The 22,269-nt window shown below is 39.0% G+C and overlaps 1 protein-coding gene across 1 annotated transcript; it reads left to right on the plus strand.

The window, feature by feature from the left end:
- Nucleotides 1-261: 261 nt before the first annotated feature.
- On the plus strand, nt 262-21,799 carry ube2d4 (ubiquitin-conjugating enzyme E2D 4 (putative)). The gene is made up of 7 exons (XM_036578304.1): nt 262-543; nt 13,657-13,720; nt 13,943-13,974; nt 15,068-15,145; nt 15,232-15,337; nt 18,626-18,719; nt 20,971-21,799. The coding sequence occupies exons 1-7, from the start codon at nt 520-522 to the stop codon at nt 21,014-21,016; spliced, it is 444 nt and encodes a 147-aa protein (XP_036434197.1). The 5' UTR covers nt 262-519; the 3' UTR covers nt 21,017-21,799.
- Nucleotides 21,800-22,269: the final 470 nt, after the last annotated feature.

Raw genomic sequence — 22,269 nt, forward strand, 5'->3', positions numbered from 1 at the left:
ATTGGAGCTGATAAAATGGACAATGCGCGTAGAAACAAGGAGGAAGTACATACAGGACTTTAAAGTCCTTATAGGAAAGTCTGTCCACTCGGCGGCCATTACTGCTACGCCGCCAGCAGGCTGTTATTTCCAGCCGAACAAAACCTTTATAACGTCTCTGCTTCCAGTACGTGGACGATCAAAAAACTACATTTCCCAGCGGCCCGTTTCATCTCTCGTCAGCTAAGATCTCGGAGGCCTTGCTGGTCGCTTAGTATCGCGAGAGTAGCGTATGCTGTCTTGTACCCCACCAAAAAGCTGTCAGTGAGGGCAGAGCGGGGCAAGAATTACCGAAATCACAGCCACTGTCGCTCAAACGAGTGTGTAAATGTTTCAAGCCTCGGTTTTGCGCCGGCGTCGCTTTGAGAGCTGGAAGTAAAACGAGGATAAACAACAGCAGCAGCTTTCTCCCATTCAAACTGCATAAGGCCGTGTAGACTGATACAGTGATACAGGCTGCTGCTGCAATACAGCGAGCAAATGGCGTTGAAAAGGATCCAAAAGGTGAGTGAGGAGCCTTGTTTACCGCCTGTACGGCGAATGTCAGAGCTTGGTTTTGATTTTTTACCGAGTCCTTTAGTCTGTAGGTTTCGTATCGTGTTCCTTTTAGTAGTATTTTTGTTCCAAGCCTGTTCTGAAAAAGGCTCGTCTAAAGACAAAGACGAATGGACGAACGGTGGTGGATGAACGCTCGCCATCCATCCATCGCCGTGATTCGTTTATTTTCATGGAACTGCCGAGTGTTTTCATGTTGTATAATCACTGTCCGGGTATTTATTTTGCTCTATCTGTCATCAGGAACCTTCATTATTGCCCTTGGGTTGCGGTGTAATAACTCGCACACACTCATTGCCAGCTTCTTTTTTCGAATTTTCCGTTCCACCTTAAATGGTACAGCAGTTACGTTCTGGGGCCTCGCGCGCCGTAATGTAACTGCTGCACCATTTAAGGTGGAACGGAAAATTCGGAAAAAAAAGAAGCTAACTTCAGCCTCGCCGCGAAAGTACACACAAACACAAACAAAACACGGTTCATAGGGGGAGTTGGACAGGTTGGGCAGCAGCTTTTATTCTGCCCTTGCCTTTGTAAGTGTTGTGGTTTGTGTGGATGGTGGTGCACTTCAACTTCAACCAAGCTGAACTGAAAACGCAGCTTGTTTGCTCTGCACGGCCGCTGTGGTGAACGGGAATGCAGCAGCAGCAGCTGCTCCAAGCTGCCAAACACTGAATGTCAGTGTGGCCATATATGGCTTGGCAAATAGGGCACTGGGACAGTGGAGGGTATTTTTAACAGATTTACCACGATGCCTCACAGCTACCACCTCTCAGCGCAGAGCCACGTCCAGGTTTAAACGGGGTATTCCACTGATTTTTCCAAATTTCTGCATAATTCAGTCGCTGAGATGGGAAGCCAGTGAGTGATTTGATGTGAAATGGTCCATCTTAGAGAAACCTATCAACTGCATTTCTTTACAGTGGTGTTGATGGGAACCAGGGGTCACCATGTCTTCAATACAAATATAGACCTTTTATTTACTATTCAGAACCACCAGTGAACATACATTTGTCTTCTGAGTTTTTAAATGTAATGTTGATGATGGTAACATAGTGGTAAATCTAAAATAAATAGCTTTCTTTGGGTACTGTTTTCCTTACAACAACCGTGTACTTTTGGTGTAGTGGGAAAAATAACATTTTAGGCCAAAGCCTCCTCTCAAACCTATCCTAAAACGATGTGATAGGTATTTAGGTGTATTTATTAGTAATAATTACGTAATATATCATGTAATAGCTTTATTATGGAGGCATTAAGCTCTTCAGATGTCTGCTTCCTATCACCACCACTGCGAACGGTTCTGACTCAGTAGGGTAAGTTTCTCTAGAATTGAACATTTTACATCAAAACACTCACTTTGCTAACATCTTAAGGACAATTCCACCAATTTTGACAATTTTCCAAAGTAAGTAGAATCATTCAGAGTGGTTTGATGTGAATTGGTTTCATTGTAGAGACTCAGATATCTTTACAGTGGTGCTGATAGGAACCAGAGGTCCCCATGTCTACAATACAAATATAGACAATTTATTTACTACTCAGAATCTCCAGGTATCCTACACATGTCTTCTGATTTTTTTAAATATAATGTTGGTAAAACAGTGGTAAATCTGAAAATAATTAGTTTTCTTGGGGGACAGTGCCCTATGTGTACCCCTCCACCATGAATGGATTAAATAAATGGATGAAAATACATTTTAAGCCAAAACGTTATCACAGATCTGTCCATCATAATATGACAAACATCAGGCAGCATTTATTTAGCCATTTAATGTAATAACATTCTGTGAGGGAGCTTTCAGAGATATTAAACTCTTCAGACATCTGGTTCCTGTCATCACCACTGTGAACAATTCTGACTCGGCAAGTTTCTCTAGAACAGAGCATTTCAGACCAAACCACTCCAAATGACTCTGTTTACATCTTAACCATTTAATTACATAGAAATTTTGGAAAATGGGTGGAGTTCCCCTTCGATCGTTAAATAATACAGAAAGTTCGAAACACATTGGTAAAATTCTTGTTCAAGACTTACTATAGCCTCTGTGGATTTCCTCAGCTGGGGGCTGGTCAGCGACAGTGTTAGCTCCACTCACACAGTGCTTTCCCTTATGGAAAAGATCTGTAGCAATACAGCAGGAATCGTATAGTTAATTGGGACAGTTAATGTATTTGACTACACATTATAATACAGTACTACAGGAATAGTAAAGGAGATGCAAATATAACAGATATAAGTATTATACAGCGGTATAGAAATAGTTTCCAATAATAATACTGTAGATTTTTGGAATAAGAGCTGCGTCTGAGAGCACTAAGCGTGTTTGGGACTGAGCTTCAGAGTAGATTTTAGTAAATTTAGATACACTTCCTTGCAGACTATAATAGTTCCTGCCTCATTATGGAGAAACAAGGCCACGTATGAATGAGGTTTCAGTGTAGTTTTAATCTGACTCTCAAATGGCTCCCTACTCCCTGTATAGTCTACTGCACAGGTCATGACCCTGTGGCTTTTACACCCAGGTAGTGCTCCAAATGTCAGATTATGGCTGAATATAAATGCCTCTATATTAGACATAGAATACATTATTGGTGTGAGGGTTAGGATTAGGTTTTGGGTTGAAGTTAAGGTTAGGGTTAGGATTAAGGCCAGTGTGAGGGTTAGGATTAGGTTTTGGGTTGGGGTTAAGGTTAAGGTTAGGATTAGGGCCAGGGTGAGAGTTAGGATTAAGTTTTGGGTTGAGGTTAAAGTTAGGGTTAGGATTAGGGCCAGTGTGAGGGTTAGGATTAGGTTTTGGGTTGGGGTTAAGGTTAAGGTTAGGATTAGGGCCAGGGTGAGTGTTAGGATTAAGTTTTGGGTTGAGTTTAAAGTTAAGGTTAGGATGAGGGCCAGGGTGAGTGTTAGGATTAAGTTTTGGGTTGAGTTTAAAGTTAAGGTTAGGATGAGGGCCAGGGTAAGGGTTAGGTTCTGGGTAAGGTTAGGTTTTGCGTAATGGAAGTAACGTATTAACAGTATATCTACTTAATGTACGTCCTGTGTCAACAGAGCATCTACAAGATATTTACTTCAGTGTATTCGGACGCTTCACTGCAGCTACTTCACTGATGCGTTGTTGATGTGTTACTGATACTCTATTAGTTTACTAATCATCTACAAAGGACCACTCCAAATAAAGTGTTACCGAGTGTTGAAGCCGTTTACCTATAGTGCACCGCATAGGGAACCATTTTAGATTCAGCCTTAGTTTCCCTAAAAGTAATTTGGACCTTTCACCATATTTTTTTAATTTTTGTGTAATTATTATCTGAACAATGTTGTTGAGATGTAAACAAAGTCATTCAGAGTGGTTTGGTCTGAAATGGTTCATTGTAGAGAAACTTACTGACTCAGATTTCTCACAGTGGTGATGATCGGAACCAGGGGTCACAATGTCTACAACACAAATACAGCCATTTTATTTACTATCCAAAACCACCAGTGAACCTGCACGTCTTCTGAGATTTATATGTGAGGGTAAAATAGTGTTAAATCTAAAATGAAGGCTTCTTTGGGGGCTGCTTACCCGCACAACTGTGATGGAGCTTTCAGAGGCTTAAACTCGTCAGATGTCTGGTTCCTACCACCACCATTGTGAGGAACTCTGCCTTGATACATTTCTCTAGTTGGTAGAATTTCGCATCAAACCACCCCAAATGATATTGTTTACATCTTAACCACTCAATTATGCAGAAAATTATAAAAATGTTGAATTCCTCTTTAAATATGTTTGGGTAAGCTCATATTTGACACCAGCATATGTTAGGTTCATGTATTTGACTTTTCATTGAGTTTCCTTGAAGAAGCTCTGATCCTCACTGTGAGTCTCTGATTAAGGATTATGTTCACCTGTACTTAATGCTGCCTGTTCAACCCATTCCTGTCAGTATATGATGTTGATGGAAGCAGTTTTTATCAAGTTATCATACTAATGTAGGCTTTGGTTCACAGGGAAGTGCTAGTTTTTAACAAAATGACAGCAGCTGCAAATTTGATTCGACAGGAAAGGTGTGACGATTACATATAATCATAAAATTGAATGGCTTCTGTAACTAGTGTAACTGTACTAAACCACTTAAGGTCGTATTAGCAAAGGCCAGTGTTTTCATTCATGCAGGTTTTCATTCCACCAAAACAGTAGCTTGAATGACTGATTTTTATGAGCAGAATCAGGTGCGCTATGACTAGCTTAGAATGAAAACCTGCAGACATCGTTGCTCCAGACTAACTTTTTTCAGGACTGTCCCAAAAAATATTGTCAGCCATCCATAAAGTAAATACTGACTATACAAAATATTTCATTGCTTTGTTTATATTACATTTGTCTTTGGGATTGTAGTACTACCATATAACAGATTCCCAAAAATGGTAAATGTCAGGTAACAATACACAAGCACACATAAATACATAGCACACATAGACACACCACGTCCATTAATACTTTTATGTGTACACAGTATCTTTGAGAGTATATGTGTCAAAAGCTCTGTAACTAAATATGTAATATTTTAAAGGTTGTTATAAACTGCATTCTTGAAATGCCTGTGACTGTAAATTCAGATTGTGATCACCTTTTCTTGTGTTAACTTGCATTAAATTATTATCTGTTAATACTGGAGCGTTGTTGCTCTTCAGAACCAGTATGTGTTATAATGGACATTAGAAGCTATTAAAAAGTAATTATAGACATTTAATAACATTTATCAGGATCATCTTTGTGCCCTGGAACATAATTTGGGTCTATGAGACGTCATATCACTGAACACAACAAGCGCTCGACTCGTCTGTACTGCCACACTCGAAAGACTCTAGAGAGACTGAAAAAACTCCAGGATATAAAGTCAGGAAGGGTCTGTTTCTGTTTCAGGCTTTAAGTGTTCAGTGCTTTAAGTGTTAGCTTGGTGCTAATATTACATAGGAATTCTTATTGAGAGGCTGATGGAAATTAGCGTTATGTTCACAATAGAAATTTCATGGAAAAGTGCTACTTTTAAAGCAAATTAAAGGCCGTTTCTATATAAAGCGTTGTTATATTCAGAGAGGCCCTGGACGGCTGGCATGTTCATGATTCTGCTACTATGTTTTACAGACAGTGAGTGTTAAGTGTGTGTCGTGTATGTTAAGCTAGTTGTCCCTGAAAAGTCCCAAAATTGTCCCATGTGCTAATTTTTATCATCTGACGGTCACACAGGCCCTTTGAGGATAAGATCAACACCCCTGCTTTAGACCAATCAGGTATCAGGATATCATGATCATACTACATTTAGTTGCTGGACATGAGAGAGTTAATTTAGGGTAATTTGGGGTTAATTCAAGTATGTGCATGAGTTCTCGGTTAACTCGCCAAGGTTTTTTTTTTTTTGTTATATAATAACAGGATGAAGAAAAAAGAATATTAAAACTGAAAAGCCTTAGCTTAGCAACATTTGCAAAATTTCTGCTGGCGTAGATTCACTAATGTAGGTATGTAATTACATAGATCTGTGGGTGCAAAGGACGTATATCAAGGTATCTTTCTGGAGAATTTCATCTAATGTGTATAAAATTTAGCTATTATTATGATCAAGTTTGGTATAAAGCTCTCATCAGGGTTAAATAAAGGGTCATCAAAAAGTAAAGTGGCTTTCACAGGAATTTCTTCACCTCTCTTTCTCTTCAAGCTTAGAAAGAGATCCACCCAAAAAGAGTAAGTCACTCACATCAAAGAATTTACTCAAAATACGATTAACAGGGCAGCATCTATGCAATATTTTATAAAGCAGCTCTTTTAGTTTGCTATTAAGACTGTACTTATAGTGGAGAGTCCAGTTTGAATGGCAGTTTTGCGGTTGTTGAGCTGACCACTGAAAGGTTACTAATGGAATGGATTTGTGGAATAATAGCTGCCTTGTTAACCCCATTAACAGAAATCACATCGTTCTTACATTGTAAGGAAAAATCTTCTGTGACCCTGTGATTCCCTTTTAAGTGAAGAGAGAAGACCACCAAGGACAGAGTCACACTGTCTTATATTTAGTGTTTGAAGTTACAGTATTGGACTTAAATATTGATTCAGGTATTCATTGCAGTTCACCACGAAAAGACGGTGAAAATATACAGACCAACAATTTGATGAAACAGAAATTTAATGTTTAACAGAACTGAAAACCAGGAAAGTTTTGCTAATATTTGCCAGAAAGTATGTTATTGTTACACTTTGCAACTCCGAAGTGCGAGTGCCTCAGTGTGGGTCATTGTTAAGGATGTGAATAAGAAGACTTTTATCACTAAAAGCCGCAGTAGATCCTCGTGGAGGATCATTGTCTTCTACAGGTGTTTTTCCTCTTCAGTGGGTGATGTGTCAGTATGTCAGCATCCAGGGTAACTGCTTTAGTTCTTTAGCTCATCTGAGGCCGTCTCTGTTATGTTACTCATCACGTTCACATTAGGAGGCCAGTGTCTCTTGTGGGCTACTCTTGTTGTACACTGTCAAAATTCTGACAAGAAAATTTAAATATATATGTTGCTGTTTTGTTTAAAATGTGAGCCGCTGCTATGAGTTTACAAGTGTAAACGTTTCTCTTCTATTTTTCCATAAAATTTCAGGGAGCAGAGGCTGGAGATTTTCTTTGATCTTTTGAGGTAGATTATCACTTCTCCACATTATAGTTCATTTGCATAAAGTTGAGAAAAATTGAACTCAGCTACCTAACTCTTCACAAACTCTGCGTTTTCAAGTTAAAAGTCATGAGTTGTTACAAGGTGAGAAGTTATGTGGGTAGGCTAGTAACATTAGCTGAGGTAACAGACAATTACGATTTATCTTAAAGACCATAGACTGGAAACAGAGCAGAAAAGACATTTAACAGAAACTTCAATGACTGTGTATATATATATATATATATATATATATATATATATATATATATATATATATATATATATATATATAGTCTGTTTATCTGTCTGTTTATCTAAAAGACCGTAGCTTGGCTGCTTTTCTCAGTCTACATTTAAAGCCATGGTCTGGGTTTAATATGCAGGGTGATTTAAAAAAAAAAAAAAGGATTGATCCGATTTCAAAGCGCCATATTTTACAAATGTGAGGCCCCTAGGACCCAATCACATACCAATTGAAAGAAGGGCTCATAGAGTTTTTGACTGTCCCTTCAGTCAGTGAGGAGATGCGACCCCTGAGCAGAAAGCGTTCTGTGTTCTTCACTTCAATAAGAGTGAATCCGTCATAACTGTGCAACGTGATTTTTGTGGGCAGTGAACCTCCAGCAGCTCAGAGCGTTCGTCGTTGGTTCCATAATACTAGATGATCTCCGAAATCGCACTGAAAGAGCCGTGAGTACAGAGACACCCGACATGCTCAATGGAGTATGGGATGAATTTGACTATGGTGTTGATGTCTGTACAGCTGGAGGAGGTTCATACTGAGTACTTGTAAAAAATTACATAATAAACTTTACGCACACTTAAACCCTTTACAGGTTACTGCATTGTTCTGTAATGATTTACAAGTGAAATAAATCATTTTGAAATCGGATTAATCTTTTTGAATCACCCTGTAGTATAGTGGTAGGACAGTAAACTTACGGCACATTTTATGTTTTTTTTAGTTCCAGTATGTTAAACTCTGATACATATCTCTGAAAATTTATTTTGTTCCAGTATGTCAATTCAAATAAATAGTAATTTTGCACTAAAATTTGCATAAAATGCCATTTTTAATGTGTTTTCCATAGAGGTTGTGTTAACTTATTTTCACAAAAAAAAAAAAACAACAAAATTTGTCATTTGACAGGCGGTGTTCAAACTTTTGCGTATGACTGTTGGCAACTCCCACAGGAAGAATGTTTGCCTCTTCGTGTGCTTCATAATAGCTATTGAAGAACAGATCACTGTACTCAGTATTGAACATGAACATGAACCCAAGTGCAATGCTGACAGTATAAATTTAATATCTTAATCACAAATTAAGCATAAATGTCCTCACTGTACTTACGTGTGAACTATATGGTCTGTGTGAGTTGTCCTCTGGGGGCTGGGCGAGCTGTGGCCTGTAGCATGTATGGGTCATTTAAAATGTTAAAAGCTGAAGGGAGGCAAGGACACTGAAGCTGTAAATAGCAACGTGTCCACAGTCGCTCTCGCAGAAACCACCAGAAACATGATCTGCCTCTTTTTTGACTCCAAAAAAAATCTCAGAGGGTTTTGACCCTGTAAATCTTTGTATTTGGCATTTAAAAATGTGTTCAATGTTAGGATATGTATTATATGATTGTGGCCTTTATTTAGGTCCTGTGTTATTTCTCTATCTGTAGATATATTTTATACATACCTCAGAAACAGTAACTTTATCAGAGAAAGAAAAAAGCGCTCTTAACTTTAATGTATGCCAGTGTTTTATTCATAGAGTTTTATTCAGAGTCATTTTGAACCATTTATTTTGGCCCATTTGTTATTTACACAGTGGGGCAGCTGCAATTTTAAGTTGGTGTGAAAATGAGTGAAAAAGAACTTGCAAGGTTTAGAAACGGCAGAGACGATGAGAATAACATTTAGTTAGTTTACATGTTCGTATCATTTATACAGGCTTAATTATTTGATAATTTGGCTGTAGTTGGGGTCTTTTTGTGCGCTGTAGTCTGGCTGAGGGTGTGTAAGCAGCCCTGCTGGAGCTGATTATTGTATCTGAGTGAGAAACCTACACCAGCGTGCTGGAGTTATTGAAAGTGCTCGTAGCTGACAGCTGAACTCCAGCAGCTAACTTTAGAGGGGCCTTTTCTGGAGGTGTGAGTCAGGCTGCTTGCATACCACACCAGGCAGCGTATGAGAGTAAACCAGGCCGCCATGGCTTAAAACGTGCGCACAGTTTTCACAAACAGTAGTCCGCAAAAATCAGGTGGCCAGAATTTCATTCTGTAGTTTTACACTGGAGCTACAAGGCTAATGTAGCTAACAAGTAATGGAAGCTTAGCATAGCTAAAAACAGTGGACTGTAATTTTGTCTGTGCTTTTGTCTGTTTTTATAAACAACAGTGTGTCATGCAGTGTCAGAAACCACGTTAGCAGGCCTATTTCAGATTACCGTGAGATAAATGTTATGATTTAGTCAAAGACTGCCATTCATTCATTAAATGTACAGTCAAAATGGAATTAGGTTTATTTTTTGGTGTCAGGAAACAAAGCAGAAAACCTATTTAACAGAAACCTCCTCAGTAAGTATGCATTTTTAACGTGTCTACGCTTTACCTTTATTACAGCTTTCAGTGTTTCCTCTAGGATTCTTTTCAGCAGCGGTGGCAGGCCGTCCCCACCCCAGACGGGGTGAAGGCCAACCCCCCTCCGGCACCACTCCCACTCCGTCATCTTCTTTTCTTTACTGTCCAGCCACTGAAGATCAGGCTCAGGCCGTCAGTCTTAGCCGTATCATTCAGTACATTTTCTCGCTATAAACAAACAAGATACACTGTCCTGAACAGCAGCTCGCCCTCGCTGTTCATGACAACGCGCATCACAACGAGCCAGTAGCCACAGAATAAAACAGAATAAAACACAGAATAAAACAGATAAACAGTTTTTTTTGACCCACTTTATTCATATGTCAGACCACCACTGTCCACAAAAGTCCACAAGATGTAAAACTGAACTTAATAACTTTGCAAAATAAGGTCAACCCAACTACAATCCCTTACATTTGACTGTTTCATTCAGCATTTTGGCTCAACTCTGCTCCGACTGTTCGCGCAATGTTCGTCCACCTCCTGTCGTGTTGTATTTGCAACTTCATGACATTTTATAACAGGCTGAAGCAGCGGCGGCAATAATTTTGGATTATAAATGGTGGAAACACTGAGCTTTCGTTCTTTTCAGGAGACTCACTTTCAGGTTTTTTATGAAATCTGCAGGCATGTTTTTTCCACACCTCCAAAATTCTCTCTTAGAAGTTGGTTGCATTTTGTGTTTCTCACAATCCCAGTAATCCCCAGCAATTTTCTCTGCAGTGGTCTATTGCTCTTTATTTGATTTGCAAGCTTTCATATATTATCTTTTCTCAGTGAGGTTCTTCTTGAACAGCTACACATCCTTTCAGACCCATAGCGCTGAGTCGTCTTCTCACAGTGGAAGGATGGACAGAAACACCTGTGGATGTTTTCAGATCTGAAGCAGCTTGATTTTCTCCTCTCTCTCTCACAGATGAAAGCTTTAAGTGCTGTTTATCTGACGGGAACAGTTTTGGTCCGTTGAATAATTTTTTGGAAGCTCCTTTAAGTGGATTGTTTCCTCAGAAATATCTCCTGAAGAATGAATAACCAGTCCTGAATAGATGTTTTGACTGGAAATTAGATACATGAAAAGTGATCTTGGACTTTTGCACAGTATCCTTCAGTTACCTGTTAGCTATATTTGCCTCATAGCTTCTGTGCAAAACTAAAAAACTTTGGATGCCAGATATGTTTTAGCTGATCGACTGTTTAGGATTAGATTAGATTAGATTAGATTAGATTAGACACAGTGTAACAGATATATAATATGTTAAATGTGTGTTAAACTGCAAAGGAATTCAGAAAGGAGAAAGGATGGAAAAAGACATTCCATAAGCTTCATGAAAACAAATCTGACATTGTTTATGCAGTGTAATATGCTTGTGGTATGTGTGATGTCTTGCTCGCACTACTGTGTATATGGTTCTGTGGATTGTTTGTAAAATACTATCAAATGGCTGTAATGGTTGTGTTTTTTGGCAGTGCTCCCGGCTCTCGCTCCAATACCACTCCGTTTAGAAATGCACCACGTAGAGCCAGAGAATAGAGGGTGGGAGTTGGCGAGCATTTCACGTCTTTCATCGTAACTCAGTGCTGTGAGACCGGGCCAAATGCCAGTTGTAGAAACTATGCTTTTGCAAATAAACACACAAGCTAGCCAACCGTCACAGCTTGTTTTGTAAAAGAGCTAAAAAGTAGAACATGTAAGCATTTGCATTTTGAGTTATAACAGTGTTGAATCTGTTGGAAAGTGACTGAATGTTTCCAGACTGCCATTTAATTTGGTGGTTCTGATCCTTGTTTCTCTATAAAACCAGTCCTGTTGATGATCTCCTACTGTTTGCCTTTAACATCATGCATCATGTTTTTATTAGGAATTAGGTCAGACTCTAAGTAGGCCACTCCGAAGTATTTACTGTTGTGCTCTCTGGCCACTGTGGTATTGTTTGTGTTATGTATCTGGGGTTGTTTTAATCCTCTGAAAGGTCCAGAGACAATCTCTTTAGAAAATTCTTTTTGAAATGGGATTCTCTGCTTCTTGAGTTTTCTGTGCTGCGTCTCCTGTCGTCAAAAGGAGGCCAGCGAAGCCCCACCCAGTGTAGGCCTGGTATTCTTTAGATGGTATTTTGTGTGCAAATGACCAGTTTACATATTGACCAGAATGTCAGTTTGGTACAGTTCTGCCAAAAGCATCCTGTTACATGTTCATACATCATATTTTTCTACACTTTTGTTTGGACTGAAGTCCTAATCAAGTGTTTTCACCCCAGTCCTGAGATACGTCCTCTAATATTTAGCATCAGCTGATACCCAGTCCAGTCTCACAGTTGTATTTTCACTAGTGATGCACTGAAATGAAAATTCTTGGCCGAAACTGAAATTCAGGACATGCTGGGCTGAAAACTGAAAAAAAATAAATAAATAAAAGTAAATAAAAACAGTTTGCATAAAATAAACCAACTAAAATTATTACAGTAGTTAGGGTGCAGTATGTGCCATGAAGTCCTACATCCTCTTCTTCTTTCCTCAGTTTTCTTTGCTCAGTTTTCTTTTTTTTTTTTTTACTCTATCATATTTGAGGTTTACTATAGACATGCTATATTATTTTTACTGCTGTGGCTCAAATACAGTTGTATGCAAATGTTTAGGCACCCTCGGGCAAATTACATGTGTTGTTAAAACAAAAATCGAACTCTTTGGCTGCTGTCACCAAAGGAATGTTTGGACAAAAATGTTCAGCATTTGATGAAAAGAACACCTTGCCAACTGTTAAGCATGGGGGTGAATCTATAATGCCATGGGGATGGGTGGCAGACAGTGGCATAGAAAATGTTGTAGGGAAAGAAAGAAGCAAAAGTTTCCAATAAATATCAGTTCCTGGAAGCTAATGTTCCACGGTCAGCGAAGAAACTGACAATGGAGAACTGTTGGTCGTTCACGGCAGTTCCACTGTTTCTTAGGTTTTTATTTACACTGGCTGTTGTAGTCTGCATATCGAGCAAGTGGTCTCAAACTTGTAATGGAGAAATTACTGGGTATTGTGTTTCCTCTTGATACTCAGTATCAACATTGATTATGAATCACTTGTCTAATGTTCCTCATAGAAACTGTAAAATATTTCAACATAGCCGTCATTTTCAGTGTTGATCCGCTGCTGCTCAAACTGTTTGAACACGTCTGTCAAGAACGGCGCAAGGAAGTGATCCAAGCTTTGTATTCGCCAGCTTTCATTTAAATGTTCCACCTACATACAGGTGCCAGAATTTAGCTGCCATGCCATTTAAGGTGGAACTTAAAATTTGAATAGAAAGCTGACGAGCCAGAAGTTATCAGCTCAATGGAGAGTGAAGGAAACTGTGTTTTAAATCACTATTTCTTATTTTCATTACCATTTAAATGATTTGTAAAGTTTTAGATTTTGACATGTCGTTGTCGGCCGGTTTAATCTTTGTCTAATCTTTTAAGCAGTCTTCCTGATTGGAAAGAAGTTGAATAAATAATCGCGCATTCTCAGCAATATTAATAAAAATTCAGGTTGTCAGTATCAAGCAATATTATCGGTCAACTAAAATATCAGTCGGGCCTTGGTGGATTCTTCTGCAGTTTCGAGTTTTTGTAATGATTTCTTTGAGACAGATTCTTCTTTTTTTGTTTCACATAGAAATCTGTTGGTTAAAAGCTGTATAGAAAATAAGATGTGAAGTTGCTGAAGGCACAAGACACTGAGATGTTTGCTTCCTTACTGAAATTGGCTTTTTTGTTCCTCTTTAGGAGTTGACAGACCTACAGAGGGACCCACCTGCCCAGTGTTCAGCAGGACCAGTGGGAGAAGACTGTAAGAACTGCAAAAATGAACAGATCAGTGACTAAATTAATGTTTGTACTAATTATTGCATGAAAATGCAACTTAGCATCCAGTCTTTCCAGCCATTACCCTTTATTTTGTACTCAGATGATGCAACAGCAGCCAATACCACCACCACTGACATCACTGAGATACTGTAATGTAGTAACTCTGTTATTTCATGAAGTATAATGATACTGTTATGTTTTTCAGTGTTTCACTGGCAGGCAACAATAATGGGGCCGGTAAGTACAATTTTTTTTTTCCTTGCAGATGTTTTGCTTTTTCTTTCCTCAATTTTCTTTGCTCAGTTTTCTTTTTTCTTTCTTTCCCCGTCTCATACTGTTTGCACACTTGAGGTTTATTGTAGACATGCTGCATTATTTTTACTGCTGTGGCTCATAAATGTTGTATGCAAAGGTTTAGGCACCCTTCATCAAATTACATGTTTTGTTGAAACAAAAACCGAACTCTTTGGCTGCTGTCACCAAAGGTATGTTTGGAGAAAAAAGGATAAGCATTTGATGAAAAGAACACCTTGCCAACTGTAAAGCGTGGGGGTGGATCTATAATACTATGGGGTTGGAAGGCAGCCAGTGGCATAGAAAATGTTGTAGGGAAAGAAAGAAGCAAACATTTCTACTAAATATCAACAAATCCTGGAAGCTAATGTCCCACAGCCAGTGAAGAAACTGAAGGAGAAATGCCGTTGGATATTACAAAAAAAAATATTCAAAACATACCTCAAAATTAACCATCTTGAAATATACCAAGAAACGAAAGATTAAGGTTTTGAAATTGTCCTCACTGCCCTGACTTGATTATTGAAAATCTGTGGTTAGATCTCAGACATGATGTACGTGCAAGACCTATGAGTATTTCAGAATTAGAAGTAGGAAAAGTTGGAAAAAAATCTTACATCATGAATAAAAAGACCACAAAAATCATGTGGAGGCTGTGATTTCAGCCACAGGGGTCTTACTAGGTGCTTAGAAAGTCTATTCAAAGTGTTAAATTCAGCAAAAAATATTAATTGTGCACTAAAATGTACATAAATAGATAAGTAACATGTATTATTTAAGTTTGTTCCATTCTGAGATTGTGTTATTTTCAAATAGAATGACAAAACATGTCATTTAACCAGGGGAGCCAAAACTGTTGCATACAGCTGTAAAGATACTGTAACATGTCATGTATTCTCAACAAGATAATCTGGCTGCAACAGTCGTGACTTTGTCAATTTATAATTTACATAAAATTACAACATGCTTTTGTTGCCTCTGGCAAGAACCGACATCTAAGGGTAAACTGATGGTTGCTTCTTTGGAATGTTTTTAGAACGACAGTCCGTATCAAGGCGGCGTCTTCTTCCTCACAATCCACTTCCCTACAGATTACCCCTTCAAACCTCCTAAGGTAAATCACAAAGCTCAGCCAAGTGTTCTGAATCTCCAGCACAGCTGGCATTTTTAAGATTTTTAATCTGTGTGTGTTGTTTACAGGTTGCATTCACAACAAAGATCTACCACCCCAACATCAACAGTAACGGAAGCATCTGTCTCGACATCCTGCGGTCCCAGTGGTCTCCTGCCCTCACTGTATCGAAAGGTAAGGCTTCAGTTGAGGATGCACAGCTAACAAATGAAGGAAAACAAGGAGAAAGAGTTGAAATTTCATTTGCCGCATTAAGTTTCGAATCGTGATGTATATAAACGTTTGACACTTAAACAGTAACACAGGGGTTGGCAACCCAAATATTAAGAAGAGTCATTTTATCCTTTCAGCAAAAATCATGTCTCAGTGTGTGTTAAAGTGTTAGTATAGACTAAAAAATATATCATAAATAAAAACGCAGATTTACTTTGCTCTGCTTTAAGCTTTAGCTCAGCCGGTTTTCTCGCATCTCCGGCAGGAAACTTTTCTAAAAGTGTAATAATTTCTTGTAAAATGTCTCTCAACGTTTGATTTTGTACGTGGCTGAAGATAAAGCTTCTCATTCTCCAGCTTCTCGTTCTAATTTTCCCGTTCCACCTTAAATGATGCCTGCTGAGAAGTTGGCGAAGGAGACATAAGCTTTGTGACTTTTTAGTGTTGGACAGTTTCTCAGTGCAGATTAAACGTATCAGGAAACCAGCTGGAGTGCTTATAAATGCAAAAAAGGTCCATTCGTCTCTAAATCTCTCTAAAAGTCTCTACATTTTTTCCGTTAGCTACTAGCTAGGCCAGATTCTATGGTGTCTGCATGCCAACCTTCAGGGTTAAAGGATGAATTAGCAGTTCTACATTAACTCCAGCATTTAAGACCATTTATTGTTAAAACTGTGTTTGAATGATCAGAACTTTATTTTTCTGCAAAGGAGGATTATTTTATTTTTACCTAAAAATCTAATTCTGCTGTGGAGCCGCAACAGGGCAGTAAAAGAGCCGCATGTTGCCGACCCCTGCAATAGCACAAAAGAAAGCGTGTAACATCACAAATAACATCACAGCTGGTCGGAGTTCATCACAGGCATGGTGTTATTTGTGATAACAAACATTCAAGGTTATGTATTTTCATTAGTTGTGCACCAAAATGAGATTTCCTGGCTTTAACAAAACTGAATTTCGGGATGCACTTTTGCTTAGTCGGTTGTGAATTTTTCAGCATTTCAAAAACTCAGGCTAGCATGCTTGAAGATACTTTCATTTTTGCTTTAGTTGTTTTGCCGTATTCTGCTTATTGAGTTGGGTGTCTTGTTTTCAAGTGCTGTCAGACCTGTAGTGGAGTCGTTCTTAAGCGCCATGACCTCCTTGATATTTCACACGAACAGAGATTGTAAATCGCTTGTCTGACGTCCCACATAGAAACCGTGAAATAGCTCCACGCGGCTGACCTTATCCAGCTGTTGCCCAAAGTGAAGGCGTCTGCGCTGAATGGCACAGGAGAGTGAGGGGAACCAACAGCATCTTTAATCACTATTTCTCATTTTTAGTACCACATTAAAATTTCTAAAGATCTCCTTTTCTTTACCCCTTTAAATTTAAGGTTAACTTGCTAACCAGGCAGGTAACAATAAGGTGAAAACTTGATAGCTATGTATATATATATATATATATATATCATACTATTTCACTCTGTATTTGATGTGTTTTGAATAAGAATTGTTCAAATTGAATTTGGTTTTGTTTATGAATAACATTTCAAGGAACCTTCAGTCAGTGAAACTAGAATCTGAAATTTCATAAACCCAAACCTAGTGGTTATCACCATAACCCTTTTCGAACATGCATCAACGTTGAACTGACCACCAGTCTGCTGACTGAGGTGGTCAGAAGGAGTTGTTGTCTTAGCAATGGAGTTGGAAGGAAATATTTGTGCCTCAAAAGCTTTTTCACGCCAAAACAACAAAAGCAAAAGAAATGAGACAAATAACTGTAGTTTAGTTCTTTGGACAGCAGACTGAACAATGAAATTGAAGTGCTGTACGTACATGAAAAGCATGTTTACTAGGTTAGCACACAATCGCAGTGTGGTTTGTGCACTTTCTTAGAGCCTGCTTGTGATTTGTATGCAATGAAGAGGTCTTAAGAGCTCTCATGTCCAGATGAGATCTTTCAGCGGGTGAAGATTTTGCCAGTGTTGATGGATCTTCGTCGTCTGTGGATAAAGAACTAGGCAGGATGACCTGTCTGTTGATTGAGTTTGTTGTTTGAGTGATGAGCACAGAGTCTGAAACTAGTTTTACAGTGAATGATTATGGTTATCAACATTGGCCTTTCAATATAAAGAATGTTAAAGTGAGACTTTAGAAACTCTTTATGATGCCCAATTTCATAAGACTGTACCTTCAAATCCTGTAACTTGAAGATAAAGTACAATAATTAAGGGATCCCATCTTCCCGCCCAGGAGCCCCTGTAACCCTGTAACCCTGTACCCTAAACCAAAGACAGCATTTCCTCAGAAGAACCCCATACACTCTCAGAAAAAGATACACAACTTGTCACTGGGGTGGTTCCCTCAAGTGTACATCTCAGTACCTTTAGTCAGGGAACATAACTGTACCATAATCCATTGAAATGATATTTTCTAAGTTGTACTGACTGCACACACCCCGTCTCGTCTACAGGCTTTTTATTTTACTGTTCTGTTTTAAATCATTAGGTTATGAAAAGGTACAAAAATGTACTTTTCACCTGGACAAACTTATTTAAGGCACACAGTTGGACCTCAAATCCACTGTTGTACCTTTGAGGGAACATTTACAGTGTTTGTACCTTGATGAACAAAAAATGTACACAGTACCTTTATTTCTCACAGTGTGAAGCATGGTGGCGGAAATGTTATGGTTTGGGGCTGCCTCAGAGCCTGGCCAACTTGGAGTCATAGAATCGACTATGAATTCTCTTTCATACCAGGAATTGCTTGAGGAGAATATGGGGCCTTCTGTCAAACAGATTAACGATCTCAAATCCACCAAGCAACGGCTTAAAGGGAAGAAATGGAGGGTTATGGAGTGTCCCAGTCAAAGTCCAGATCTGAATACCACTGAAAACCCCTCAAACACAGCTGAAAGAATTCTGTATGGAAGAGTTATCAAAGGGGGCAATACTAGATACTGAAGCCAGGGGTGCTTTTAACAAAAACAAAATGACAGTTATTTGTTTTAAATCAAGAGTTAAATTTCTCTCTATATATTTTTGTTCTATTACATAATGTTTATCTTTACATACTATGTAACTGAAGATCAAAAACGTTTCATGACATGTACCTACTTCTTCACATGACTGTAACTTTAGGGTAGGAAGAAAATGTTGTGAATGTGATGCCAAACTGTTGCTGTAACACCTTTGGCAGTGAAGTAAATAAGTGTGACAGTGTAAACGTGTATTGAGGTAATGCTGTTCTTGTCTTGCAGTTCTCCTCTCAATCTGTTCGCTGTTATGTGATCCGAACCCAGATGACCCACTAGTGCCTGAGATCGCACACACGTACAAAGCTGACAGAGAAAAGTGAGTGAGACGCCAGTAATACATCCAACATAATAGCGGAGGGCTTCTCAGATTACCTGTTACAATGGATGTAGGACCAGTAAATCTTAAGCTGTTTATGAGAACACTTAAGTAAGGGATAAGCTGTGATGGAGTGCACGGTTAAATGAAAATAATCCGCAACAGGCTTGTGTGATGGGTAACCTCCCTGGAGTGGATTCATTTTGTATAACCGCACATCCTGAATCAGTTTACCCTGCTTATACCATCTTGCCAACGATTATGCAAGGACAACACACTGTAATCTGTTCTTTGTTACACTATATGGCCAAAAGTTTGTGGACACCTGCTCAGCCAATGTTCATCCCAAAATCAAGAGTATTAAAAAGGACTTTGTCCCCCACTGCTACAGTAACTGTCTCTGCTCTTAGGAGAAGGCTTTACAATAAATGTTGGAACATTGCTGTGAGGATTTGATTGCACTCGGCACCGGGAGCACTAGTGAGATCAGGTATTTATGTTGGATGATTCGCTCTGGATCACAAACGCCACTCCAACTCATCGTCAAGGTATTGGTTGGTGCTCCATCACTCTAGAGAATGCAGTTCCAATACTCCACAGCCCAGTGCTGGGGGGCTTAATACCCCTCTTGCCTACGCTTGGCATGGGACAAGGTGACTTTAGGCTCATGTGCGGCAGCTCCAGAGCATCCTTTTCTATTGTCAGTGCTCTTTTATGGATACTATACGAGCTGTGTGTGCATTTGAACTCCTGTGTCAGCAGCAAGTACACCATAATTCAGCTGAATTCACTAATAAGAAGGGGTGTCCACAAACTTTTGGACATACAATGTATGTTTAATATTGTGGAGCAGTTAATTTAGTCCATTTGAATGATTTTGTTTACAGAGCAACTGTAAACAGTCATAGCAACACACGGAATAACCCATGTAGGTGGCTTAATATGCCAAGTTTATCAGCTGTTTGTTGATATTAAGTGGCACTCTGTATATAGTTGCTGTTATGTTTAAATGTTGTTGAATGTTTTCATTTTAATAAATAATATATTACAACTGTAGATGAGAACAAGCACTTTAATACAAACCTGTGATGCCCTGCAGTCCACACTGCTACTCAACGCCGTGGCACTATAGATTTAAAGCACACTTTTTGACCAGTCAGAATCAAGAATTTGTAAAATATCTACACATTAGACCAATCAGATTTCAGTACCATGATGTAAAGTAGGGATGTCAAAGTTAACATCTTAATAACACAATAAATTATTTACGCTAAAAACTTTCAGCACATTTTCCTCATTTGACCATTCAAACTGTAGTAGTGCAGACTGAAACCCAGTTGCAGCCCAGTTACCCTAATCCCAGCTGAAGCGCACTTCCCCTCAAGAGCCTTCTCTGTATATGTGATTTATATGATATATACACTCATTGGTTGGAACATGCAGCCACTGCTGCTCTCACTGGACGTGGTGCTAGAAATTGGAAACTTTTTTCAGGTTAATGTGAATAAAAATGATGTTATTAAATTACTAAAAGTAATGAATACGTTATGATTGCGGTTATTACATAATAGAAATAATCTTTCTGCTTAGAGTCAAATTTGTGGTAGTTAGATAAATGTGATGAATTGTTTGACAGCGTTACTATAAACTAATATAAAATGATTTAAATGTGTTATGGAATCAGTTAAGGCATATATACACATTGTTTATTGCTACTGTCAGAAAAAAAACCTTGAATGTCTATTTTTGTCGTTTTTCAGTTTTTGACATTATTTAAAAATGCCTGTTGCCCTTTATATTGTGTGTCAATTTCATGATGAATGGATCAAGAAAGTGGCCCAGAGTTACTTGGACAAAAAGTCTGGTTCCATTGACTTACATTGAAAATGAGGTTGGTTTTTTCCTTCTCCTGTAAAGTTACCCATTTGGAGATACAAGGTTTTGTGTCGACAGCCATATAGATGCGCACGTCACACCTATACTGAAGATATTATTTGCTTTAAAATCTGTATTTGCACAACAGGACCACAGTCATGGATTCTATTATAGCGACATACAGCACGTGAGCAGCTGGGCTATGAATGATTTGAAAGGTCAAACTAGAAAAATGCTCGAAAAAGTATTATTGATTATTTCATGAAATTTTGAAAGTGGTATTGATTATTTCACCACTAGTCTTTACAGTTGTTTTGCATCATACAGACTGAGCTGTGTATGTGATGGCATCTGTTTCTCCTCTTTTTTTTTCCAGGTACAACAGACTAGCGAGAGAATGGACGCAAAAGTACGCCATGTGAGAGTGCCTACATCTGCTGGAACACCCGCAGCGAGCAAAACGGACAGAGGAACCTGTTTTAACGTTTTTAACACGGGGAGAAAGAACAAGGTGGAGGACAGATCAACACCAAACCTTTGGCTGGGAGGAAGCAGAGAGCGGAGGGGAAGAGACCGGAGACCACCCTTGGACGTCGGCCGCCGCGTGCCGCGAGCCGCTGCCGGACCGGTGCCTGGATAACATAAGCCTGAAAAGAGCCTGGAAAAAAAACAGGAAACTTCTCTGGAAAACGGGACACCAGGCTACCACAAACCCAGGAAATTAGACTTCTTTGACTATTAGTACTACTACTACTGCTGTTATTGTGATTGACTCTTTCTCAGTGTTCCTGTTGCCACTGTTTTTCTCATTCGGATTCGTTGATGCGCCCATGCCACCACTTCCTGGATGAAGGTGAAGGGCTTGGCCTCTCTGATAGATACATCATCTCCTTTGAGTTTCTGTGGATACCCTTTGGTTTTGTGTATGTGTGCGTGTGTTGGACATGTAACGCTATACACTCAGGGCACGAAACAGTTAAACTCCACTTTTCATCATTTTTAAGTTAAATTTCTCTCTCGTTTATTATGTTAAAATATATCTATACACAAAAACACTTTGTCAAACATGTGAAATCACAGTCATATAATTATATAATTATACAACACATAATATATATGTAACAATCTGTTACTAGGGCTGCACAATATATGTGATATATATTAGTGAACCTTTAATGTGATATACAGCACTGTGCAAAAGTCCACCCCTCACATTTATTAACAGAAAAATACACAGTAGCCTCAACGACTACTACTTCCGTTCTTTTCAGGAGACTCGCTTTCAGTTTTTCAGAGAAATCTGCGGGGATATTTTTCCACACCTCCAATGTTCAGTCTTAGAAGTTGGTTGCACTTTCTGCTTCTCACGATTCGAGCAATCTCCCATTCAGAATACCCAAAGAACACCAGCAGCTTCTTTGTTTTGTTTTGTCTACTTCCTTCTTTCAGTAAGAGCTTCTTGTCAGCTACACATCCTTTCAGACCCATAGCGCTGCGTCGTCTTCTCACAGTGGAAGGATGGACAGAAACACCTGTGGATGTTTTCAGATCTGAAGCAGCTTGATTTTCTCCTCTCTCTCAAAGATGAAAGCCTTAAGCGCTGTTTATCTGATGGGCTCAGTTTTGGTGGTCTTCCAGGTTGTGCACAGTTGTTAGGGGCCCCAATTTTCTCTGG

This window comes from Colossoma macropomum, unplaced genomic scaffold, assembly GCF_904425465.1.
Source record: "Colossoma macropomum unplaced genomic scaffold, Colossoma_macropomum, whole genome shotgun sequence".
Lineage (NCBI taxonomy): Eukaryota > Metazoa > Chordata > Actinopteri > Characiformes > Serrasalmidae > Colossoma > Colossoma macropomum.

What these genes read in the sequence shown, in the direction of transcription:
- ube2d4 (XM_036578304.1), top strand. Translation starts at nt 520, where the DNA reads ATGGCGTTGAAAAGGATCCAAAAG. An exon ending in CGTTGAAAAGGATCCAAAAG is followed by an intron (nt 544 to 13,656) that starts GTGAGTGAGGAG and finishes GTTCCTCTTTAG; the next exon opens with GAGTTGACAGACCTACAGAG. An exon ending in AGGACCAGTGGGAGAAGACT is followed by an intron (nt 13,721 to 13,942) that starts GTAAGAACTGCA and finishes TATGTTTTTCAG; the next exon opens with TGTTTCACTGGCAGGCAACA.